General features: G+C 48.8%; 2 protein-coding genes across 3 annotated transcripts; both read left to right on the forward strand.

Annotated features, from left to right (window-relative positions):
* Positions 1-278: 278 nt before the first annotated feature.
* Positions 279-9872, forward strand: zmp:0000000662 (RING finger protein 145). Its single transcript, XM_060052767.1, has 12 exons — positions 279-575; positions 718-1003; positions 1106-1214; positions 1983-2074; positions 2495-2736; positions 3973-4148; positions 4619-4759; positions 5491-5673; positions 6024-6171; positions 6974-7330; positions 8298-8567; positions 8691-9872. Exons 2-12 carry the CDS (start codon positions 835-837, stop codon positions 9135-9137), a joined length of 2334 nt encoding a protein of 777 aa, XP_059908750.1. The 5' UTR covers positions 279-575; positions 718-834; the 3' UTR covers positions 9138-9872.
* A 369-nt stretch (positions 9873-10241) lies between these two features.
* On the forward strand, positions 10242-18331 carry LOC132457415 (ubiquitin-conjugating enzyme E2 D3-like). 2 transcript variants are annotated; one of them, XM_060051717.1, is made up of 8 exons: positions 10242-10772; positions 12543-12606; positions 13130-13161; positions 13336-13413; positions 13850-13955; positions 14489-14582; positions 16052-16101; positions 17147-18331. In XM_060051717.1, exons 1-7 carry the CDS (start codon positions 10749-10751, stop codon positions 16098-16100), a joined length of 447 nt encoding a protein of 148 aa, XP_059907700.1. In that variant the 5' UTR covers positions 10242-10748; the 3' UTR covers position 16101; positions 17147-18331. The 2 variants fall into 2 exon arrangements, with proteins under 2 accessions (XP_059907700.1, XP_059907702.1); XM_060051719.1 differs by lacking the exon at positions 16052-16101 and having other exon boundaries at positions 10255-10772.
* The last annotated feature ends 48 nt before the right edge of the window (positions 18332-18379 follow it).

The raw sequence follows: 18379 nt of genomic DNA on the forward strand, positions 1-18379 counted from the left end.
TATATATTTATGGGGTCACTTAAAACTTTGTTTGGGATGCAAATATAGTTAGTTATTGCCTACAACTAATGTAAATATGTGGATTCAAGTACAGAAGCGTATATTTAATTTGGGCATTTTTTGGTTACGATTTCTATCCTGCCTTTTATTTAAAGAAATAGAAAATGATTTGTGTTGATGTTGTATGTTGATTGTAATACAGTTGGATTGGGTGACAATAATTCGCATTCGGATTGGTTGACTCTTACTTTGAAATCCACCAATTCCCGTTAGCCGATTGGTCCGCTGGATATGTGACGTGTTCATGGGAAATGGCCACGCAAGCGAAAGGAATCACAGAAGAACGTTGAAATCATCTTTGTCCAGCTTCAAACTGTTGAATAGTGACTTTTGAGGCTTTCATTTATGATCCATAAGGTATATTTATATTAAACCGAACGGTGCATTTCGGGAAAGCCGAACAGCTTGTAGAGAAACTATGCAAACATGTTGTGGTGGCTCACTCAGGGAGCTAACCTGCAGCACCTAGCCTGGGGAAGGCTGGCACCCAGCGCCGATGTGACACCCTTTTCAAAGTAAGTCTGACTTAATTGCGATGTTATAACGGTTATACGATAAAGATTATTCCCAGCCTTATTAATACTGCTCGGAGCAACGAGACCAGAGGCCTGGAAAGAGAAGTTCTCCTCATTCCCTCCTATCTCTTCTTGTTCTTAGATGACACGAAGAAGTGGATCCGAGTGGGTTGGGAACTGTTCGTGCTAGGCTACAGACACACACAGGGCGACAGAACGGAGGATGTGACCCACGTCCCGGGGTCGAGCAGGTATCGCGATGCCTCGTCTGGAAGAGGTGGCCAACGTCGCCCTGCGGGTGCCCAGCCTTCTCCTGCTGGACATGCTGTTCAAGTGTGACGTCGACGGCGTCACGGAGCACATCAGGGCCAAGAACGATGACATGCTGTTCAAGTACAAGTATGTCATCTGGAACATGTACTACCTTGGTAGGTACACAAACACTGAGTGTGTGTGTGTGATTGTGCTTATGTGTGTGTGAGTGTGCGTGTGTGTGTAATACCTGATTCATTTGTGTGCGTTTTCTTCAGGTCACCTGGTGAATGTGTGTGTGTTGGTTCTGCCTCTTCGTCACATCGTAACGCTCTACCTCCACATACTGGCTGCCCTGCTTCTTTACGTCGGACACCAGATCTCCAAGTAGGACACCTACTATTAATAGTATCAATAATACTTATATTACTACTGTAAATACTATTATTACTGCTGTTGCTTTAAGTAGGAAACCGTATCTCAAAGTTGACTATTACTAGTATTAATATTATTAGTAGTATTAGTATTCTATTCCTACTGTTCATACTACTGCTGCTGCATAGGACCCCATTACTCCAAGTGGGGCTACTATGATCTTATTTCCATTGCCCCTACTACTATTACTACAGCTCTTGATTCTCCTGTTGAATGGTATTTGTACTACTACCCCGACATCTGCAAGCCATGCATTTTCTGATCTGTCTGGAGGATCAATATCTCTAGTCTATACCTGGTCTCTGATGTCTGCTAGCCGGCTGAATCTGATACCGCTGCGGCACGCTGCCTTTGGATGTTTACTACACTGTCATTACGCCAGCCTTGTAGCGACGGTGTTTTGTACTGTGATGAAACATCACCATCACTAGCAAGAATAGCAGCAAGAATAGCAGCCCACTGGAGCAATGGGGCTTATAGTTAAATCGACACCAAATGACTACAGTTGGATAATTCTACTATTTATTAGGCTGTCTGAGATTCCAGTTGTTGTGTCTGGCATTATGTATCATCTCTCTCTTTGTGGAAAGATACTTGTTAGAATCAAAATGTTAACCGCTAGCAAATTGCTTCGTTAAGGCCTTGGGATAGTGACGCACGGCTTGAAAACGTTCCGGGGTGTCCATGGAATAACCTTTGACCTGTGACCCTTCCCCTCAGGGACTACGTGAACGAGGAGGTGCTGAACGGCTACGGGGGGTCGCTGTACCTCGACGCTGCGGCCTTCCAAAGATTCGTCACCGCACTGACAAGTAGGGAGCGAGCTCATTGGCTGTGTTTACCACGAGACACAACAACAGGGTGGCTGGCGCCCACACACTGTATCGCATGTCTCTGGATCAGGTGTAGATACAGAGTGTATCCTGCATCACATCCAATGCTAAACTATAACGGGGGGGGGGATGAAAGGCTAGCATTTTATCACAGCCCATCGTTGATGCTTCGAAAGGAGTAGAATTTTATTTGTTTGTAATTACAGAAGTTTAACTTAAATTGTTCCAAAATGGAAATGTGGGTGTCACAGCAGGGGAACAACAGGATAGTAAGATAATTAAAGTAGTTAGTTATTGTTTTATAAACATATTTATATCCAAGGATTTCAATTTAAAAAAGAATACGTTGAATGAAGATGTCAAATATTCTAATAATTGTAATCTTCCTCGTGTGTTTAGGTCTGATTATTCTCAACACGTTGTGTGCCTTCCTGATGAAGACCAGAAAGGTCTGGCTGTTTTCCGCCCACCTGCTCCCCCTGCTGGCCAGACTGTGCGCTGCGCCGCCCGACGTGCTTCTGCTCGTCAGCTCGTCCTCCGTGGCTCTGACCGGCGTGGGCATGGCTGTCTTCCTCCTCTCCAACCTCTTTGTGCCCTATCGCCTCGCACGGGCCGCCTACTCTGAGCTGCTCCGGATGGAGGTATCCGCCACGTTTGTTTTCTATGTTGACCCTTGATACACTGATGACACAGAGTCCAGTTGACACTCCCTCTCACCTATTTACAGTTCTTATCCTTGGACAGTCTACATCTCCGCTCGTTGGTTGGTTGAGACGGAGTTCCAGCGCGTATAATAATACATTTTACAGACTGAAAGCATGTCTGCAACATGTCTCTCTCTCTGATGTTTATCTCTATGGCAAAGGCAAATAATGTAGCTTTCAAAATAATATCCCATGTCAGGTTTGACGGAGGTCGTGTATCTGTGAGGTTCTCTGGGGCCGTTCATTACAGCAGTGGTTCTTAAACCTTTTCTTCTAGTGTACCCCCCTCCAAGATCTTTTTTCATCTGAATACCCCCTTCACTGGCGAAAATTTTTTTTATGAAGAAAATAATTCTACAATTCATGCAACTGTTTGCTAATTTCTCCCAACAAACAAAGCCCAACACCAAGGGAGGGTCAGAGCTTGTAGAGGTGAAGCCCATTCAAATATATTCCTCCTGGTACACTCCTTTTGGTGTTTTTATTATCAAATTTACATTTCATCCTCGACCCTCGATTTTCTATGGGTTAGGTTGAACTTCGTTGCCCGTGCAGTACTCCAAAGTACCCCTAGGGGTACGCATACCCCAATTTGAGAACCACTGCTTTACGGCGTCATTGCCAATGGATCGAGGGTTTAATGGTGTGTTCCTGAATCCTCGGACGCCAGCCTTCCGAGTTGCACGTTTGATGTCACTTCCGGTCTCGGAGCATTCATCAGCGTTCCTGTTCGTCTTTGTGAGTGTGGCAGAAATTGGCTAGTCGTTGTTTATTGTTAGCTACATTAGCCTCTTTAGCAAACCAGCCCGAAAACAAACAACACAACTTTACATTGTATTGCACGCACAGCAAAACAATGCAATGTATAAATTGGTGACTGGAAAAAAGTAGCAATGTAATCAAGTGTGTAAGAGCATTTAAAAAAGACATTCAAATAACCTACGCGGAATCAATACAAAAGAAAAAAAATCACTGCTCTCGGTCTACTCTCAGATTTTCGAAAGATGAAGACAAAAAGGGGGGGCGTGCCTTCGAGAAGTGCCGCAAGAAAGCTGGGAGATCTTCGACTTTCGACTCGGAATTCTGTCAGGAACACACCATAAGGGAGCTACGGCGACCCCAACAGAACCTTCTCCAACCCTCCGCTCCCCCGTGTGCCCCCCCCCCCCCCAGGTGGTGGAGCTGTACCGGCTGGTCGCCGTGGCGATGTCCCTCTGGAACCAGTTTGCGGTGCCGCTGCTGTTCAGCGTCTTCTGGATGGTTCTGTTCGTCGTGCAGCTGGGGTCCGACGTCATGGCCGCCCGCGGCACGCTCACGTACCAGGGGGTCCTGTTCCTCCTGCTGTCCAGGTGTGTGTGTGTGTGTGTGTGTGTGTGTGTGTGTGTGTGTGTGTGTGTGTGTGTGTGTGTGTGTGTGTGTGTGTGTGTGTGTGTGTGTGTGTGTGTGTGTGTGTGTGTGTGTGTGTGAGACAGATGTAATGTTTCATTTATTTTAAGAGAATAACAGTGAATGCATTTTTCGAGAAATTATTGTTAGGCATCTTGCACAAGGATGCCTACAGACAGACCGTTAACATTGGGATTCAAACCCAGAACCTCTCGTCTGGGAGTCCAACTATTACACCAACTATTACACTATCCTGTCCCTAGCCCCTCCTCTTTACATCTCAAATCGTTTCCCAAGTGATCAGAACACACACACATCACCTACATCTTAGTCCCGCCCACAATTTCCCTGTTTTCACACCTGGGAATTGCAGCACTGGCGCACCTTGGCTCTGGTCTTGACCCTTGACCCCCCCCCCCCCCCCCCCCCCCAGTGTGTCAGAGTGCTGTGCCACACCCTACTCCCTGCTGGGCCTCGCCTTTGTGGTGTCCTACTTGGCCCTGGGCCTCCTCAACCTCTGCAAGTTCTACCTGGGAGGCTACGCAGCAGTGCTGAATGAGAACGTCATGCACAGGTAGGAAGCCCATAAACACCTGCACAGGTAGGGAGCCCATAAGCACCTGCACAGGTAGGGAGCCCATAAACACCTGCACAGGTAGGGAGCCCATAAACACCTGCACAGGTAGGGAGCCCAGAAACACCTGCACAGGTAGGGAGTCCAGAAACACCTGCACAGGTAGGGATCCCATAAACACCTGCACAGGTAGGGAGCCCATAAACACCTCCACAGGTAGGGAGCCAAGAAACACCTGTAAAGGCAGGGAGCCTAGAAGCACCTGCACAGGTAGAGAGCCTAGAAACACCTGCACAGGTAGAGAGCCAATAAACACCTGCACCTGCACAGGGAAGTACCACGTATACACCTGCAGAAGTAGATGACACAAATGCACCTGCACAGGTAGAATACCAAATAAACACCTGCACAGGTAAATACAACACACACGTACCACATACCACACAATTTCTGACCACAGAAGTACAAGTTTCAATACTATATAATAGTGGGATTCTACGACAAAATTAACATGCACATAGTTAAGAATTCAGTAAGCAAATGGGATTTGAGATGAAGGAACTTTTTGTATACCATCGTGTATTTCTGGTGGCTCCAGCAGCCCGGTGGCGCCGCCCTGTGGGCAGCGTACTGAACTAAGACTGGGCTGCTCTGGGCACAGGGAGTGGAGGACCGCCGCCCCCCTGTGTTCCTGCTCATTCCTTTCCTGATTGGTTGATTTTAACCGCCAGAGGGGTGACGGAGGGCGTGACCCTGTTCCTGCTGGCGCTCCAGACGGGGCTGCTGGACATGCAGGCCCTCCAGCGCACCTTCCTCCTCAGCATCATCCTCTTCATCGTGCTCACCTCTACGCTGCAGTCCATGATCGAGATCACCGACCCGGTCATCCTGGCGCTGGGCGCGTCACGCAACAGGTGCCAGCGGGGGGCGCTATTCTGCGGCTTTATCTTCCATCAAAAACGTGACGTCACATATAGATGTCCTTTGATATAATGTCGTATTTTCCATTTTTATGTAGTAGTAAAGTATTTAACTATGTTAGATATTATATTATATATAAATATATATGGTTATATCTTAGAAATAATATACCGTTCCATCTCAGACATAATATGATATATTTATATCAACCTTGTATATAGATTTAATACCACTATCTACCGTCTGTTTTAAGAAGAGTCAATTCTAAACTTTGCGGTAGTTTGCGACTGGTAGGGGGACTAGTTAGTGCTGGTGTCAACCTGTGTCTCTGGTTCTCCCCCAGGAGCTGGTGGAAACACCTGCGAGGGCTGAGCATGTGTCTCCTGCTGCTGGTGTTCCCTGGCTTCATGGCCTATAAGATCTCCCAGTTCTTCCACATGGACTTCTGGCTCCTGATCCTCGTGTCCAGCTGCATGCTCACCTCTCTCCAGGTAGGAGGGAAAGGTCCTCTCTCACCTCTCTCCAGGTAGGAGGGAAAGGTCCTCTCTCACCTCTCTTCATGAGGAGGGAAAGGTCCTCTCTCACCTCTCTCCAGGTAGGAGGGAAAGGTCCTCTCTCACCTCTCTCCATGAGGAGGGAAAGGTCCTCTCTCACCTCTCTTCATGAGGAGGGAAAGGTCCTCTCTCACCTCTCTTCATGAGGAGGGAAAGGTCCTCTCTCACCTCTCTCCAGGTAGGAGGGAAAGGTCCTCTCTCACCTCTCTCCATGAGGAGGGAAAGGTCCTCTCTCACCTCTCTTCATGAGGAGGGAAAGGTCCTCTCTCACCTCTCTCCAGGTAGGAGGGAAAGGTCCTCTCTCACCTCTCTCCATGAGGAGGGAAAGGTCCTCTCTCACCTCTCTTCTTGAGGAGGGAAAGGTCCTAGGGGGGGTCTAAAACAATATATTTATTTAGCCGTTTATGAGGCAGTTATATATTAACACATTCTAAACTTGTAAATTTGTTTGTCTAATTAATCATGGACATCCTTTATTTGTCTGTCACATATGTTAGGGAAATGTTTCTGTGATTTAAGTTGTGAATAAAAAAAAACACAAATTTATTCCAATAAGTTAAACCATGACACGAATGGTACAAATTCTGCTGAATAAAAAACATTCAGGTCAGGTGGAAAAATCCCTGTGTTGTCCCTTTCTTTAATAAGCCTGTATATTCCGCTTTTAAACTAATGGAAGTTCTCCTATTTCCTGTCCCCTTTCCCCCCTCCCCCCCTCCCCTGCCCTCCGGTCGCCCAGGTCACCGGCAGCCTGCTGATCTACTCGCTCTTCATGGCGGAGCTGTTCTGCCGCGAGCCCATCGAGAGCCTGGACGAGGTCATCTACTGGGTGAACGCCGTCAGCCGCGTGCTGGAGTTCGTGGTGGCGCTGTGCGTGGTGGCCTACGGCGCCTGGGAGTCGCTGTTCGGCGAGTGGAGCTGGATGGGCGCCTCGGTCATCATCATCCACTCCTACTTCAACGTGTGGCTGCGCGCCCAGTCCGGCTGGAAGAGCTTCCTGCTCCGGCAGGAGGCGGCCAAGAAGATCAACTCCCTGCCGCGGGCCACGCCGGCGCAGCTGCAGCGCCACAACGACGTCTGCTCCATCTGCTTCCAGGTGAGACGTCGACGCGCGGCGTAAGAAGCTCACGTAGCACGCTAATGCTGTAGTAGTCCATTTGGATGGTACGGCGGTATGTGCGAGTCGTAAGCTGCAAACCTCCCATCCTTCTTGCGGCATTTCACTAAGGCACGCCCCCTTTTGGTCGGTCCCGCTCGCCATTCCGAAAGTAGAGCCAGTTCAGTGAGGCCGACCGTACGACTCGTCAACAATAGTGTCTGCGCCCGTAAAGAGATTTATTTGCTTTGTGTTTAAACCCTGTTGGTCATTCTAATGTCGATTTTAAATGCCCTTACACACTTGATTAAATTGCTACTTCATGCCGGTCACAGTCTTGCTCTGCGTGCAATATAATGTAAAGTTGGTTGGTTGGTTGTTTGTTTTCGAGCAGGTTTGCTAAAGAGGCTAATGCAGCCAACAATAACAATGACTAGTGATGAGAAACGGGAAAGCTACTACGACCAAAAGGGGACGTGCCTCCGCAAATGCCGCAAGAAAGCTGGGAGATTTACAACTTACGACTTGCACGTACCAGCGTACCATACAAATGGATTACACCATAACAAGGCGTACCTGGAAGCAGACCTCCGTCTGCTTCCAGGTAAGCCTTGTTAGCATGCTACCTGCTACGTATGATTATTAGGTTAGCCGTATTAGCATGCTACGTATGCTTCTTGGGTTAGCCGCAGTAGCATGCTACGTCTTCTTCAAGGTGAGCCTCGTTAGCATGCCACGTATGCTTCTTATGTAAGCCGCGTTAGCATGCTCCATCTGCTTCCATGTGAGCCGCGTTGGCGTGCTAGGTCTGATTCTTAGGTCAGCCGTATTAGCATGCTAGTAATTCTTCTCGGGTTAGCCTCGTTACTTCCAAGTTAGCACAATTAGCATGCTAGAATGCTAATGCTAGCATGCTAATTTTGCTAAATGTGCATCAATCAAACGCCCGGCTCTGTGTGCTCCGCAGGAAATGAGCTCGGCGGTGATCACGCTCTGCGGACACTTCTTCCACGGCAACTGCCTGCGCAAGTGGCTCTACGTCCAGGAGACCTGCCCCATGTGCCACCAGTCGGTCCGGCCCGACGCCACCGCCCAGAGCCCCGCCCCCGAGGGGGAGGGCGACGGGGTTTGGGTGGAGGGGGAGTGGGAGGAGGAGGAGGTGGAGGGGGAGTGGGAGGAGGAGGAGGAGGAGGTGGAGGGGGAGTGGGAGGAGGAAGAGGAGGAGGAGGAGGAGGTGGGGGAGGGAGATTGGGAGGATGAAGAGGATGAGGAGGAAGAAGAGGAGGAGGTGGGGGAGTGGGAGGTGGAGGAGGAGGAGGTGGAGGTGGAGGAACCTCAAGCAGACCCAGGGCCCATCTAGGCCCCACCAGAGGAAGGGCTATTCGGGAACCATGGCAACGATGGCGGTGCTGCAGAGGAGATCTACGAGTATCCTCCGGAGAGGGAGGAGGAGGAGGAGGAGGAGGAGGAGGAGGGAGCTGGCAGCGACGGCGACCTCCCTGCCAACGACTCTTCCCGCGATGACCTCAACATGGAGGCCGTCCAAGGCCTGTGCTTCAGCTCCAGTGGGGACTTTGTGGGCTACGCCACTCCAGCTGATCGCGTGTTCCCGTGGGGGGACCGGCTCCCGGTGTCCCCCGGGGACGGAGCTCCGGCTGGAGGTGAGGTGAGGTGGGGGGAGGGCAGAGGCACGCTGTCTGCAGAGGGAGACGGGCTCGCGGACACAGACGATCCACCGCCGCCAGCGCCGCCGCCGTCGCTGTTATGGTGGACCCTGGCGAACAGGAAGTGGAGGAGGGTTGACTAGAGCGGGAGAGGAGCCGACCATCTGCGGACCGCCACATGAATGCTTCCTCTTGTGCTGCGCGGCCGGACAGAGCTGTGGGCTGAGGAGCAGACTGCAGTACTGTGTGGAGCGTGGTGAATCCCAGTCCGTCAAAGGCAGATACTGAAGGAGAGAGAGAGAGAGAGAGAGAGAGAGAGAGAGAGAGAGAGAGAGAGAGAGAGAGAGAGAGAGAGAGAGAGAGAGAGAGAGAGAGAGAGAGAGAGAGAGAGAGAGAGAGAGAGAGAGAGAGAGAGAGAGAGAGAGAGAGAGAGAGAGAGAGAGAGAGAGAGAGAGAGAGAGAGAGCATCTGAAAGATTACCATGCATTAGATATTCCCCACTTGTGCAAAAGAGCTCTGATGTGACTTAAAATGGCGTTGCCTGGAGAGCTACGACGCCATCGCTCGCTCCCTTTCCTGCACAAGCACAGAGGAACGTGGCCCGGGCCTCAGTGCCCTTGAGGGTGCGATGGTGTCAGCAAACCGTGGACCAGACCTCGGTTGGTCTTCTGTCTTGTGAACTAATAGGGAAGTAATGTGTCCCTCCTAACGAATGTGCTCCAGCAGTCCATGAAACGTTGCTGGATTTAATTTGCAGGCAATAATGTCTCGGTGTCAAAATCGATCGTTGAACTGTTGTTGAAAGCAGTTCATGAGGCAGTTATATATTAACACAGTCTAAACTTGTGGAAATTAAAGTATTTAATTTGTTTGTCTAATTATTTGTGGCCGTCCTTTATTTATCTCTGTCATATACGTAGTGGCAATATTTCTTTGATTAAATAGTGAATTATTTTGTTTTTCATTTAAATCAATAAAAAATGAAGTATGAAAGATATAAATTCTGACGAATAAAGGGTATCAATTAGATTTCACAACATTCATCTCATCAACGTGGCTTTATTTATTGACCTGAAGACTTCTTAGAACTATTTGTTACGTTATTTAACGTCCAAAAAAAACAACATTTCACATAACTTGGTGTTACAGACCATCACTTTTTCCATCAGCCTTCCCATTATTAGGGCAATCCACTTCCTCTTACGGGAAGCCTCGTTTACAAAGTTAGGCAGCAACAACACTTCGCTGCCCTGTCATCGTTAACGCGAACCAATCACCTTTCATCGCACCGTTTATCTCATGTCATTTTCAGTCAGTGCCACACGGTGGACCGCCTTCAAATACGTCTAGAGAGAAGCCACCAGCGGACAGTTTCGACACACACTCATACACACCGGGGCTTGAACGCGCTTCGATGTCTCCGTCCTCTCGCTCATCAAACCGAGTTTTTTCTTCCCGCGCGCGAACAACGCCAACCGTCTCACACACGAGAGCCAGCGCGTCGGATAACGTCCCTTCGGCGGCGAACCAAGTAGCGCACACCGCTGAGTTTTATGAATAACGGCAACTCCGTAGCGCACCTAGCTTAGCCGACTAGCCTGCTAGCGCCCCTTTATGCTAGCGCCAGCAGAAGAAAGGCCATCTGGGTTAGCCTGACGTCAAGTGTTTCAAAGGATAGCGCAACGTCTTGGCACATCGGGGTTCTCGTCACCTGGACCGAGAAGAGTTACAGAACAAGACAACATCGAGCTAGGATGGCATTGAAAAGGATCAACAAGGTGAGTTGTGTTAGCTGTAGCTAGCCTCCCATAGCCGCTCCACTATGCCGCGCTAGCTCACCATGCTAACATGTTAACTTATTGTAAGTATGGAAGCTGAGAAAGGATCCAGATTTGTAGCGTTATGCCGGTCTGCTGCCATGGCATTTCCGGTCTCTGAACTCTCATGAGCTGTGTTTCCCTGTTAACAGTCCCTCGGAGCGAGAACAATCAGAATATGACATGAACAACGACGACCAGGAATAAATACGGAGTTTATTTGGTCTATAATTGGAATAAGCAATAAATTATAAACTGATTATCCTCTGCCGGAAGTCCCCCTGGTGCCCCTCTCGGCCCAATACAATGTAACTGAAAGTCCCGCCCTCTCTCTTGCTAAAAACGCTCATTTGGAGCACCCCGTCCCAGGCGTTCCGTCGTGAGATGGGGACGCCTGTGAACGAGGCTATGAAGTATGTAAGCTCACAGGAATCATGACGAGTACTCAGCTTTGGTTTCTGTTTCGGATTAAGAAGGTTTGGAGGTGCGTCAGAGGGACTAATGAACAGACATGTCAACCAATATGTTATGTATTTGATCGCTGGTCATTGTCACTGTTAATGCCTTCTGTAATGTGCTAGTCTGGGAAAGGATTGGCGAGGCGACAATCACAGGCCACATAATACACCCAACATGTTATAACATAGCCTCATTAAACCTTGTTCTGAAACGCCGATGTGCTTGGTTTAATAAAAATGGTGTAATAGCGAATATTTTGACGATTAAACTGCAAGACTGATGTGGTAATATAAACAAAACACAAGAAGCTTGTGTTTTATGAAATTTCTAGTTTGTGATTGCTCAAACTTGTGAGTCACTACATTTACGAAATCAAAGCTGTGTGTGTTTTATGTGACACACTTCCATTTCATCACGTAGGCACCCTAACATGTCATCATTTGGTCTTTCCTGGTTTTTTTTATCCATAAGATCATCCCGTCTGAACTGCAAGATGAATAGTCGAAAGAGACGCGAGCTTGCCTCGGCTTGCAAGGAGGGTTTCCCCCTGTGCAAAAACATGTACCAGTTGGGTTGGAAATACATTGAATAAAGCTGCATTTTACACATTAAACTGGGGCCAAGGCATGGGCGTTGTCTACACCTTTTGTAAAATAACTAGATCGCTCAAAATACATGCCCCAACCCTATGGAGGCCAGGTTCAGCCCCCCAAACATGAAATTGTTCGCTATAAGGCTGTTGCAGGTGAATTCCTTATGATCACCCGTTGAAACAAGTTCTGGTACAACAGCTTCCTGGCAAGAGCAATGTATGGAAAACCATCCTCAGTCTTGATATTTATTTCCGAAGTATCGCATCTTTCATGGTGTTGTAGGTTTCAAAACTCTGCTCCCTGTTAGATGGTTATCTTTTGGATTGATGTTTAGAATAAAGAGCCAAACGACAAACACATTTTTAAGTTAACCATAAGCCTATGAATCAAACTACGTGCATGACTATACAAGTCTGTTTTGTTTTTATTCTATTCTTAACCTGTTGGACAGGCACCTCAGAAAGGTGTGCGGGAATTTGATTAATTACAAAATTCATGACCTTAATTTAAGGTCATGATTCCATGTTCCTTAACCACTCCCTCATCAATTGTTGGCCCAATAAGCAGGCTTCTGTGTACTGGACTGTATGTTCTTTTTTTGAGAGAACGGAACAGCTCTAACGTGTTCTATATGTTCTGTCCTCAAGTGTGTGTGCGTGTGTGTTTTTATTTTTTTCAGGAGCTCAGCGACCTGGGTCGTGACCCCCCAGCCCAGTGTTCAGCCGGCCCCGTGGGAGACGACAGTAGGTGTCTTCTTCTGAATGAAAGACCCCCTCACAGTGCTAGTGTAGATGAGATTTATCCCGCGGGCGTACGTAATGGCCATACTTCTGCACTCAGTATGGATACTAGTATTTATTATGGGTTTCATAATAAGCTAAGTGGATGTCACGGCCGGTCAGGTTCATAATTTTGACCCCTTGCTGACCCCCATCTTCTCCTTTTTTAAATTAGAGGAACGCAGGAGAAGTGGTGAAGTAAATCAGATTTTATTTAGTACATTTTGTCCAGCCTCCTGCATTAATAATGGTCCAGAGGCTAAGACCTCGCTTCTTGAAGGAAGCATTCCAATAAGTCATCAAAACGACAATATGAGGGCCGTAGAAAACATTGGATCTGACCATTCAGGGTGAGGGTTGGAACACCTGCCCTCTTGGAATTGGTGACCCCAAAATGGAGCATTTTTATTAATTGTGTTGTAGAGCTGTTATCAAAGAAGTGAGGGTTCTCTTTTGTGGTCCTGAACTCTTTCATTTTCCTTTTCAGTGTTCCACTGGCAAGCCACCATCATGGGACCGGTAAGAGAATCGAACCGAAACATTTGTGCTTTCATTCCGCTTATCTGATTACAACGTTAGGGTTTTAAACGTGTGTCTAAGGTTGTGTAGATGACCCTCCTCTGCCTCCATTATGTGGCGCCTCTTCATGGTGTTAACCGTACTGTGTGTGTGTGTGTGTGTGTGTGTTCTCAGAATGACAGCCCATATCAGGGCGGCGTGTTCTTCCTCACCATCCACTTCCCCACAGACTACCCCTTCAAACCCCCCAAGGTGAGGACGCGACCTAACCCTAACCCTGTGCTCCGTTAGCCATGCAGAGCAAATGATTTGCTTATGATGAGGAAATGAGAAAATGGTTGCATTTAGTCCTCCCTGGTTCCTGTTCAGAGGCCAGGTAGCTGGCTTCACTTTCGGCTGGTTATTTTGAATCTTTCTTCCTCCTCCTCTCTCGATCATCATGACGATGGTTCCCATGTTCAGTAGAGGTATTATTTATTGTTGTTGGTAGATGGGTTATTTCCGGGTGGATCACAGCAGACCGTTCATGTGCAGTTCCTATGCATCTGTTTATCTATTTTTTTTTTTTCTAACACGCACCCAAAGTTATTGTGAATTTTTACTTCCTGTGTCATCCGGCCACAGACTAGCTTCCCTTTGATTACCGTCACCCCTCCTCACTTCCTGTTCCCTCCCCTTCCTGTTTCAGGTTGCGTTCACGACGCGCATCTACCACCCGAACATCAACAGCAACGGCAGCATCTGCCTGGACATCCTGCGGTCGCAGTGGTCCCCCGCCCTCACCATCTCCAAAGGTACGCCCCCCCCTAACCTGTTAGACAGACTGGCTGACCTGTTAGACTGACCTGTTGACCTGTTGGACTGACCTGTTGACCTGTAGGACCGACCTGGTGGCCCGGGAGGTAGGCCGGGGCTCTCCCAGCCACCAGGCCTTCCGTGTAGGACAGGTTCCTCAGGTCTCTCGAGTCCCGGCCGCCCGGCCGATGATTATCAAGGATGCAAATTTACGCGCGCTTTGTTTTACTTCCGTTTTTCTTATTTTCCGTGTTGGCTCGGGTCTTTATTTGTAATGTGCAGAATAGGTCAGGGGCATGACTCAAAAAAGGTCAGAAAAAGTAATCAATCATCATGCGATTCATAACAAACCAGCATTGGACTTCTACGGCAAATCATTTCCGGGTTCAACAAATATCGGAAACCCCTGAACATCCCTCTCATCCCTTTTACTATTTTTGGGAAATGCCTGCTGTAGGAGTCCCATGCTGGGTGGGTTTAACGTGACGGTGTCTCCTGAGCGCTCATGACTGACCCCCTGTTGTCTCCGCAGTGCTCCTCTCCATCTGCTCCCTGCTCTGTGACCCCAACCCAGACGACCCGCTGGTCCCAGAGATCGCCCGCATCTACAAAACAGACAGTCAGAAGTAGGTGGAGCACCCGCACACCCACCGCGTTACACACAGTCAGAAGGAGGTGGAGCACCCACACACCCACCGCGTTACACACAGTCAGAAGGAGGTGGAGCACCCGCACACCCACCGCGTTAAACACAGTCAGAAGGAGGTGGAGCACCCACACACCCACCGCGTTACACACAGTCAGAAGGAGGTGGAGCACCCACACACCCACCGCGTTACACACAGTCAGAAGGAGGTGGAGCACCCACACACCCACCGCGTTACACACAGTCAGAAGGAGGTGGAGCACCCACACACCCACCGCGTTAAACACAGTCAGAAGGAGGTGGAGCACCCGCACACCCACCGCGTTACACACAGTCAGAAGGAGGTGGAGCACCCGCACACCCACCGCGTTAAACACAGTCAGAAGGAGGTGGAGCACCCACACACCCACCGCGTTAAACACAGTCAGAAGGAGGTGGTGCACCCACACACTAGGGCTGGGGGTAAACGATTATTTATTAAACGATTAATCGGGCGATTATTTCATCGATTAGTCGACTAATCTAATGACTAATTGGATGGTTATCTATTTCTGTTGCTCGATTAATAAAATAAATACCAAAAAATTCTTAATAATATACTTTATTTAACAACAATTTTGCACAGCAAAAAACCTTCTGCTTTACACAAAATAAAATAGTTTCACTGTTATACAAAATGAAAGGCCAGCCGTTCTCAAATCTGCCAGTGTGAGTGTGGCCAGTCTGGCCAGGCCAGGCCAATTTGGCTACTTGGGAGAGGTGTGCTGCTACGGTACGGGCCGCTACGGTACAGATGCTAATGAGCCGACACGCGCAGTCGCGCACACGCACGGCTACGCAACCTGAGCTGGATGACGTATAGTCCATGCGACGACCACGGACATAATAAAGGCGACGAGCCTTCTTTCCCATTAAACGGTAAACATGTATCCAAATAAGCAACAGATTCAGCGAAGTGCGAACTGTGTTCTCTGTGTTGTTGTCCATTGTCCACGAAAATCGTCGACGGAGAAATTTGACGTCGACGAATTTTTGACGTCGACATGATCGACGCGCCGCTACAGCTCTACCGCACACCCACCGCGTTACACACAGTCAGAAGGAGGTGGAGCACCCACACACCCACCGCGTTACACACAGTCAGAAGGAGGTGGAGCACCCACACACCCACCGCGTTACACACAGTCAGAAGGAGGTGGAGCACCCGCACACCCACCGCGTTACACACAGTCAGAAGGAGGTGGAGCACCCACACACCCACCGCGTTACACACAGTCAGAAGGAGGTGGGGCACCCTCAGACATCCACCCTATTAAACAGACACCACCCACACACATCCACCCTATAAAACCAATGCAAAAGATCCTTCCAAAGGAAAGCAGTACCTGGGCTCCTGCTAAGACGGTGGTGGAGGTGGTTGTTGGTTCTAATCCGGTTGTGCTCCGTCAGGTATAACAAACTAGCTCGGGAGTGGACAGAGAAGTATGCCTTGCTCTAGGGTAAGGGCCAGTGCCTGCATCTTGTTGAGATCCTGGTTTGGTTTGTGTGGTTACCGGTAGTTCACCACTAACCTCGCATCTCCTTCTAACTGGAAACCTCCGATAACGTGTGTGTGTGTGTGTGTGTGTGTGTGTGTGTGTGTGTGTGTGTGTGTGTGTGTGTGTGTGTGTGTGTGTGGTCTACAGTGTCCCGTGTTGTGGTGTGGAAATGGTTTGTGTCTGGGGGACGACGACTGGGAAGACTCCACTATTGTCTAGAGGCTGACCACCTCATGTGTAGTGTTGCCAGATTGGGCGGGAATATGGCCCAATCTGGCAACCCATCTCGTTGTTGTTTTTTGGGGGTGAATTAGCTGGCGTCCAGACTGGGTTGGTAAGGATGATGTTTGAATATCGTCTTAACAATTGTCTGACTGTTGTCTGTCATTGTTTAAGCTCCATGAAGTAAATGAGTAATGTTGAACATGATCAACTAACATTATATATTGCCCTCAAGGCAGGGCAATAAACAGTTTGATATGCCCGGCTCGCGGAAGGTTACCGTCCACGAGCCGGGCATATCAAACTGTTTATTGCCCGGCCTCTCTGTGATTATTCCTTACATATTGCGATGGAAATAATAACCTTTTTAATTGCGTAACCTATTTACAATATTCCCTTGTTAACAACTCAACCAGTGTGTTGGCAAGTGGCACGCAGAACAAAGTTTTGCCATTTTCGTCACCATGACGACAAGGAGGCTTGCCATGGGGCATCCAGTGGTCCCAAAATGGCGGCCACTTGAATGAGGTTGGGTGCCGAGGGCAACTGTTGCTATGGAGCACAGACTGATAGAATTTGTGGCTGTTTTTCGCTGTCCTTTTGGTCCGTGTGTATACTAACCAGTGGTCATTCGGTGTGTGTGTGTGTGTGTGTCTGTTCCCGTGTGTGTGTGTTGTCTGTTCGTGTGTGTGTGTGTGTGTGTTGTCTGTTCCTGTGTGTGTGTGTGTGATCTCTGCCAGCCATCAGGTCTAACACTGTCTCCTCCCCCTCCTTCTCTCTCCAGATACAGCAGGATAGCTAAAGAATGGACACAGAAGTACGCCATGTGATGGGTGGCGAGGACCTGGCCCCCTCAGATCCAACCCTCTCATCCCCCCCCCTTCTTCTTTTATCTTCTTTCCTTTTTGTTAATTACACCTTCTCCCACCTTCCCCCCCCCCCCCCTGTGCGTTCTGAAGAAGATGGTCTCCCACCCCCCCACCCCCCCAGTGTTAGTGATGTCTCTGGTCCGCTCGCAGCCCGGGAGTACGATGCCACCGTTGGGGAACTCTTGGTTTTGAGCATGCACCAGCAAGAAGGGGCCTGGATTGCCTGCGCTCACTCTCTCTCTCTGTCTCCCTCTCTCTTATACAACTCCAAAAAATGATGTCATTCGTTACTCTGAACACATTCATTGAAGACGCCAATACCAGAACCCCCCCCCCCCCCCCCCCCCCAACTCTGGAGGACCGCCTGGGGTCCCCATAAAGGCTTCACCACCGTTGGACCCGTCGCTCTCTCTCGCGCGCTCGCTCTCTCTCTCTAGCACCCCATGCTGAAAAAAATGATTCCTTGTTCTTTTGCTGGCTTTTTCGTCATGGCTGTGTTCCGCTAAAGAATCCCCCCCCCCCCCCCCCTTTTGACAAAATATTAGAGTTCTCCTGTTGAATCAGGACGTCAAACGGCAGTTATTGTGTGCGGGGCGGGAATGCCTGCCCCCACATCCCCTCCCCCCCCCCTGTTCAGTAAACTCTTAATTTGGCTGTAGTGCTAGACGACCCCGCAATCAAAGCAAATTTAAAGTGAAGAAAGAGAAAGCACCCCACGACAAAGGTTAAAACGTGTAAAAAGAATCTGAGCACTATGTATCAATGTTTAAAGGGTTTAAAAGAAACGTATAAAAAGCATTTCAATGTTGTATCTTATGCATGTTAATAAAGGTAGGCTATATGACGGGAGATGTGTTGGTCACGACGTGGACTGTCCAGGCCAGGCGGTCGGGAGACGGGGACTCGGGGAGAGGACGCCTGTTTTGGTTCTGTCTTGTTTTAGAGCGGTCGCTGGAGAGCTCATAGTTTTATGCCTACTCAAACACTTGTTCTTCACGTAGCCTTGAAGTATTGGTGCGAGGCTAATGGTTGATAATCAACTCGTGGCTCTTCCTTTTTAAGTTCCCCCTTCAATAAAGTTGCTTAAATCATATAATCCACCCGGTGTTTTGTGTCTTCTGGTTCCACTGCGTCATGTGTCGATCATA

Source organism: Gadus macrocephalus, chromosome 5, assembly GCF_031168955.1.
Source record: "Gadus macrocephalus chromosome 5, ASM3116895v1".
In the NCBI taxonomy this organism is placed as follows: domain Eukaryota; kingdom Metazoa; phylum Chordata; class Actinopteri; order Gadiformes; family Gadidae; genus Gadus; species Gadus macrocephalus.